At 37.9% G+C, this 7,786-nt stretch overlaps 1 protein-coding gene across 1 annotated transcript; it reads right to left on the bottom strand.

Annotated features, from left to right (window-relative positions):
• Positions 1–715: 715 nt before the first annotated feature.
• On the bottom strand, positions 716–3,244 carry si:dkey-172o19.2. Its single transcript, XM_087304271.1, has 2 exons — positions 3,047–3,244; positions 716–2,426 (listed from the first exon to the last, which is right to left on the bottom strand). The coding sequence occupies exon 2, from the start codon at positions 2,420–2,422 to the stop codon at positions 1,433–1,435; it is 990 nt and encodes a 329-aa protein (XP_087160397.1). The 5' UTR covers positions 2,423–2,426; positions 3,047–3,244; the 3' UTR covers positions 716–1,432.
• Between the last annotated feature and the right edge of the window lie 4,542 nt (positions 3,245–7,786).

Here is a 7,786-nt window from a genome sequence, read left to right as displayed (position 1 = left end):
AAATGATTGAACATAAACAAAAGAGGCTGAGAAAAATGCTCATTGTGGAAGACAATTACAGAAGGCACATCAAGGTTTTTGCATCTGAACTCTTCATTTATATACAGTTAAAGTCAGAATTAAACCCCCCCCCCTGAGATATTAGCCCCCTGTTTATTTTTTTAATTTCTGTTTAACGGATAATTTTTCAACACATTTCTAAACATATTACTTTTAATAACTCATTTCTAATAACTGATCTATTTTATCTTTGCCATGATGACTGTAAATTATATTTTACTAGATAGTTTTCAAGATACTTCTATACAGCTTAAAGTGACATTTAAAGACTTAACTAGGTTAATTAGGTTGACTAGACAGGTTAGGGCAATTGGGCAAGTTATTGTATAACGATGGTTTGTTCTGTAGACTTATGAAAAAAATATTTAGCTTAAAGAGGCTATTAATATTGACCCTAAAGTGTTGTTAAAAAAATAAAAACTGCTTTTATTCTTATTTAATAAAACAAATAAGACTTTTTCTAGATGAAAAAATATTATCAGATATACTGTGAAAATTTCCTTGCTCTATTAAACATCATTTGGGAAATATTTAAAGAAGAAAATAGTTCAAAGGGATTAAATAATTCTGACTTCAACTGTATATACATATATATACTGTATAGTGTAGATTTTGAAACTTGAATCTGATTTAAAATCAATCAAACAAATGGCTGTTATGATGATAAAACGATTATTTACTTTTATTACAAATGGACAACATCTTCATATTTGCTACATAGACATATGCAAGTTCATCATTTAATAAGCTGAAAGGAGTTTTAACTTGCAAATCACTACATGAAGCATAGCTAATATGGACAGTTCACCTAAAAATTACAGTGTTTACATAATTTACTTTACCTTCATGTCACTTTTAATGTGTGTGATTGTCTTGTACATATTTTGAAAATAGTTTTTGTACATATCAAACAGGTCAGTGGGGTCTACAACCAACTGATTGGTTGGACTAACAATTTATATGGACAAAAAATAATAATAAATTGAGACATTTTAATGTAATGAAAATCATACACATTTGGAATGACGTGAGTGTAAGTAAAACATGATGGAAGCTTCATTTTATTGGGGGTGAACTATCAATTAAAGATATATTTCGGCCAAATCTGAAAATAATTATTTAACACTTCACTTAAGCCTTTTCAAGTTTCTTTCTTCTGTTGAGCATAGAGATATTTTGAAAAAATGTTAGAAACTTATTACCACTGACCCTGTTAAAAGTTTCTAACATGTTCCTTTGTTGTGTTCAACAGAAGAAACTCATAAAGGTAGGGAACCACTTTAATTTGGGGTTAACTACAGTATGCCTTTAAAAGCCGTCTATTATCACAGTAATATAGAAAAGATAACTGTTCAGGCAACATTATTGCCGATTAAGAGTTCTCTGGGCAAAATATTCTTCTGAGCTGCCCTGAGATCTCAGCAGACAGCATGCTATACCTGCTGTTGAAGTTCCAGAGAGACTTTACTCCATTAAGAGATCCATCTGTGTCTCGCAGCGACACAGGGAAGGACGACGGCCAGCTGGGGTGAAGGGGAGACGGACGCAAAGACGACGAGCCCCAGGGTAACATCTGGCTGTTGTTCTGGCTGGCAGAGTGGCTCAGGCCTGGTAACAACTGGGGAGGGGGCGGTGAAGCCGCAGATGCTTTTTGGGCAGGAAACAATTGTGGGTGGCTCGGTGGGTCGTTGCTTGAAGAGACCTGTGGGTGAGATGCTGGATCCGCCTCTACTGGGTCAACAATGTTGTCCAAATGGCCAACCTGTGAAGGTAGGTTTGCACTTTTAGGTGGCACCCTCAAGGGCGAGATGAATGGAGATGAGCTGTGTGGTGACCAAGAGGGGTACAGATCTGGGACTTCAGCTGGAAGAGGAGCAGCACTGGTAGCCAAACCCCACAGGGAAGGCTTGAGATGGGACATAACAGGATAGGGAAAGGGCATGATGGGATGATTGACATCCAGACTTCGTGCGATTCCCATGTGATACTGCAGACTCAGCACCTCAGCCCTGAGCTGGGCATTCTCTTCGCTCAGCGCCAGAAGCTGTCCCTCCAGCATGAAGTCATTGAGTCGACGCTTCTCTCTGGACCGTTTGGCAGCCTCGTTGTTCTTCTTTCGCTTGACCCAATATGACGCGTCTTTTTTCTCTGAGGGGGTCATCTCACGTTTACGCCGTCTGCTGGTAATGAGTGGATTACGGTATGACTGGAAGTGGAAGAGTCGCCTTGCCAGTGTGGACGAGCCGGTGAGCGGAAGACGCCTCCTTAGATTTCCGGGTTCGTCTTTGCTGGCTGAGATCTCACCAGTGGAGGAAGGAAGACAAGCGTCTGCTAGAGGCTCTGGACTTCTGTTGGTACTCATTGTTCTGGTGAGACATAGAACATCACGATCAGTAGGCCCCAATACTTTGATATATACAACTTTTTGTTTTGATAACTACAGAGATCATGTAATTAATTTGTTTTATGATTACTAATGATGCTAGAATTAGGAAGCTTACCATTCATTATAACCTAAATTTGTGATCACTCACTACAGTTTCAGAACTAGAGTAAAAATAAACATGAGAAATTTGTCACCCTACCAAGGAAGCACATAGGACAAATTATATTTTTAAATGTGTAAAATGATGTCTACGACAAGAACACGTCGGGCTCGCGCTTAGCGATGCTTGGTTAGATCTGATGCACACAACCTACCGCAACTGAAGAAATCGACCATGAATAAAAGATCTTAGATATTCACCTGCTAAAATCTAGGCAATTTGTAGGTCATTTGATCTGCTTTTTAAAAACGACGCACTTTGGTTCAGAACCTATCAAAACCACATCACATCAAGCCACAACATCGTCTTCATATCTATCGATCTAGAATTAAATTTCTGCATGTTTGACCTTAGTTTTAAGTTTGCATACACAATACTAAACCAGAATCTAAAGTCTAAACTGAAGACAGCTGTCACAAGAAACATTCACTGTACCTTACCGTACACTGCTGCCACAGGAGGGATGCTGGAGTGACACTGAATTTAAAGGACATCAGCTTAAAGGTAGAGCTTTTAGACTGGAAACATGCAAAGAGTCGCACTCTGCCGACCAATGACTGTCAAGGTGGCAAATGCCTATTGCATGAAAGGAGCAGTAGTAGGTGAGGACCACGTCTTCCTTCCTCAGTCTCAGAGGCGGAGACTTAAAAACAATTTTCTCTGTGGTTTGAGATGACTCACAGTTTTGTTTGTTCTACTTTTTGATTTGAAGAAATTCTGGCAGGTAGACTCAGCATCTGTTTGCGCTTTTATATATTTATGTGTTGAATTTAGCAATAATCTATTTTATTTATTAAATGGTTTTACTCGTGGATTCAGACAAAACTGGCACAATAATAACAAGACTAAATATACACTACCTAACAAAAGTCTTGTCGCCTATCCAAGTTTAGATTACACTAATTTTACCGAAATTAAATATGATCATGTCTTGATTTTTAATTATTTAATTAGGACAGTAAGGTCTGACTGCTCAGACAAAAGTCTTGCCACTTAACAGAAATAATGTACAGTATAGAATATAAAGTCATGCTGCCGTGGAAGAAGAATTATATTGTGTATGACTTCCATGCGCTTGAAGGACTGCATCCATACATCTCTGCAATGACTCAAGTAACTTAATAAAGTCATCTGGAATGACAAAGTAAGCATTCTTGCAGGACTCCCAGAATTCATCAAGAGGCTTTGGATTCATTTTCAATGCCTCCCTCTTCATCTTACTCCAGACATGCTCAACAGTGTTCATGTCTGGTGACTGGGCTGGTCAATCTTAGAGCACCTTGACATTCTTTGCTTTCAGGAACTGTTATGTGGAAGCTGTGCTATCCTGCTGAAGACTTTGCCCTCTCCTGTGGTTTGTAATGTAATGGGCAGCACAAATGTTTTGATACCTCAGGCTGTTGAGGTTGCTATCTACTCTCTCACATGCCCCCACACTGAATGTAACCCAAACCATGATTATTCCTTCCCCAAACTTGATAATTTCTATAAGAATCATGGATCCATGAAGGTTCCAATAGGTTTTCTGTGTTATTTGTGATGATTGGGATGCAGTTTAACAGACGATTCATCTGAAAAAAGCTGCCTTCTGTCACTTTTTTTAAATGTCAAGTTATTATTTGTTGCTCTTACATCTGGGATTGACGACAAGACTTTTGTCAGGTAGTCTATGTGCATAAAAACACAATTGTATTACTACTTCATAATTGAAATGGCATATGCAAGCATGGGCATGTGCACATAGTACAATATTATTTTAATCATTCTGTATCTAGATGATTGGTCAACATCTTCATTCACAATTTAATCATCCAACAGCCGCGTATCACTGCACCACACAATTCTTAATCATTGTAGCAACATCACAATCAATATAGTGCATATATTTTGTATATGTCAGCAAAATCACTTAAAGTCTAGTAGGGATACAGCTATGGCGTAAAGTTAACAGAATTATTTCTACAACAAAATTACTGCACAACATAACTACTGTATTTACATTACTGTGAGATGTAGGTTTAGGGTTGGGACTTGGGGCAGATGTTAATAAAATATAATTTATTGGTTAATTTAATAAATAATATAAATATTTTTGTTATAATTACTGTTTTTACACTATTGTGGGGTGGTAGGTTTAGGGTTAAGGGGTACATGTTGTTAAAATCCATTAATTAATTTATTAATTCATTCATTTTCCTTCGGGTCCTTTTATTCATCAGGGGTTGCCACAGCGGAATGAACCGCCAACTTATCCAGCATATGTTTTAAGCAGCGGAAGCTCTCACATATACACTACGGCCAATTTAGTTTATCCAGTTCACCTGTTGAGCATGTCTTTGGACTGCCAGAGAAATCTGTGCCTTGAGGAAACTCGACAGAAATGCCAACTGCCCCAGCTGGAACTCAAACTAGCGACCTTCTTGCTGTGAGCCACCATGCCACTCATTATTAAAATGCAATTAATGGATTATTTAATCATTTTAGTTGTCTTCTGGCCGCAACTGTATCCCTTCTAGCTACAGGTTTTCATGTATGGGGACAAATGATGTACCGTTTATAAATTTATGAATTAATATGTGTGTTGTATGACACACCATTTTCTTAGAAAGAAAACAATGGCTTTGCTGTGGTTTAATCTGTATTTTTTTTGTGAAATTATAATGAGAGAACAGAAAAATGTCAGAATTCCTGACGTTATTTATTTGTATTGTGTATAAGTTTTGTTTATTACCCTCCCTCTGTATTCTGTATTATATTTTGCCTGTTATTGTATTATATATATGCTGGAAATATATTTATCTATGTATTAGTATTATACCCATTAGTATGAATAATAGTATGACAAAAAGCAAATGCAATCATCAAAGTACTCATCATTTCTTAGCAAACAAAATTCTTCAGAAAAAGCTAGCTCGTCAGACAACCCATAGTAAGAACCTCAGTAAACACTGAAACTGCTGATGGTTAAGATCACATAAAAAAGGTCTCAATTGTGGCTAAAAAGTACAGAAAAACAACAATGACTTGCGTGAAACAAATAGGTTTTTGCAGTGTCTACATTAGTTGGTTGGGGCTGTCCTTCCAAATTTCTGCAGAAAAACATGTTAGGGTTTTAGATTAGAGCTAAATCTTTTTCTGTATGAAGCACTGCTGATGTTTTGCAAAGAAATGCAGTCCTGCCATGTTATGCATCACCTAACTAAATTGGTTGCCTGATTGACTCATCCCAACCACACACCTAATCCTAACCCATATACTGGCGAATGAGAAGAGGCATAATCTAGCATTTTTTGGCACTACACAGCTTGGGCTGCAGGCATAAACATTTACTCATAGTTGGCATGAAATCAAAATGTACTCTTCTTAGGGCTGGTTGATTTAGTCTGAAATCAAAATTTCGATTAATTGAACATTTTGAACACAATGAACTCGATTAGGATTAATGAACAAATATTTTATTTGTTTATTTTATGTTTTTGACATCATAGTTCACTGACAGGTGACAGTAAATATGCTGACATATAAGTGAGAGATATTTGATTGTAGGGTTTATTATTTTATTTTAAAACAATTGAAGCAAACACACACTATCTGTTATCCATGATTCTTTATTGAACATCAACGCTAAGCAAATGAAATTAAAGCACACATTGCTTAAAACGTGCCTCTTTGTACCCCCCACCCTCGTCACCAATACCAAACCAACCAATCACAAAGCGTGCGCTATTCGTCGTTGTGATGTGTAGTTACATTTTTTGAGAGTATGTGAAGGCTGCTCCAGACCATACGCGTGTGCTTGGCAGAAGTATAATTCATTCATTCATTTTCTTTTTGGCTTTGTCCTTTTATTAATCTGGGGTCGCCACAGCAGAATGAACCGCCAACTTATCAAGCACATGTTTTAGCTTCAACCCATCTCTGTGAAACATCCATACACACTTATTTAGCCTACCCAAATCATCTGTACCGCATGTCTTTGAACTGTGGGGGAAACTGGAGCACCCGGAGGAAACCCACATGAACACAGGAAGAATGTGCAAACTCCACACAGAAACGCTAACTCACCCAACCGAGGCTCGAATCAGCGACCTCCTTGCTATGAGACGACAGCACTACCTACTGCGCAACTACGTCACCCTAGAAGTATAATACAGAGTAATATATTAAGTATACATTAGCCCTAACAGTTTGGAGCCACATAACGCTACACAAAGTAGGGAAAGCAAATAAAAAATTGGCCATGAAAAAAAATCTTCTTGTTTTTATAAGTATATAAATAGTGCTTGTTATAAATGCATTAGTGCAATTCCTTGTTTTGTAAAAATTCATACCATATCTTCATATAATAATCTTCCCTCCCCCCTCAAAGCATAATTTCTGCACTTCTGGTCACATGGAATGCCTTTAGGTTGGGGCTATCAGTTCTGTTCAGCTTTACAGGAGTAAAGGCTGATTTATACTTCTGTGTCGAGCGAACGCTGTGAACCACGGTACATGCCTTACACGTAATTGTGCATTTATACTTCTGCGTGTAGTTTGTGTTGCTCTGCAATAACACTTCCAAAACGGCAATAGGTTTTTATGTTTCTCTTAAGTTTCTTTGCAGGTGTTTTGTTTTTTCTGAAAACTACCTTAGTGTACAAGTAGCTAAACTCTCTCAATTAGAGGCGGAAACCGGCAGACGTGCATCAACTGAAATCATAAGTTAAACACAAAACAAAAGTTTCCATCTAGTGTTAATTCACGGGACTCAACACTTGTAAACACTCGCTCCAACGGGTTTGCTTGGCTCTCCATCCCACCCACACTGGTCACAGCTACCAAGCCGACCAATCACAGAGCTTGCCCTATGCATCATTGCGACGTGTAGTTACAGTTTTTTGAGAGGTGCCTATCAGCCACGACGAGAGCTATGGGACCATGTAAAAGCTGCACCGAAGCATACACATACACTAAATGCAGAAGTATAAATTAACTTTTAGTTGTTCGAACGAATATTATGAGATTCGGGTAACACTTTCTTTTGATGGTCCATTTGAGTATTAGACTGTCTGCTTAATATCTGCTGATTCTGCTCCTTCAAGAGACATTCAACTGATTATAAGAAACTCAGCAAGTACATGTAAAACTACCCTAACACTAACCCTAACCCCAACCTCACAGTCTACCTATAATCTAAT

This window comes from Danio rerio, chromosome 22, assembly GCF_052040795.2.
Source record: "Danio rerio strain M-AB ecotype USA chromosome 22, GRCz13ab, whole genome shotgun sequence".
Taxonomy (NCBI): domain Eukaryota; kingdom Metazoa; phylum Chordata; class Actinopteri; order Cypriniformes; family Danionidae; genus Danio; species Danio rerio.
This window is presented reverse-complemented; position numbering and strand designations above follow the sequence as displayed.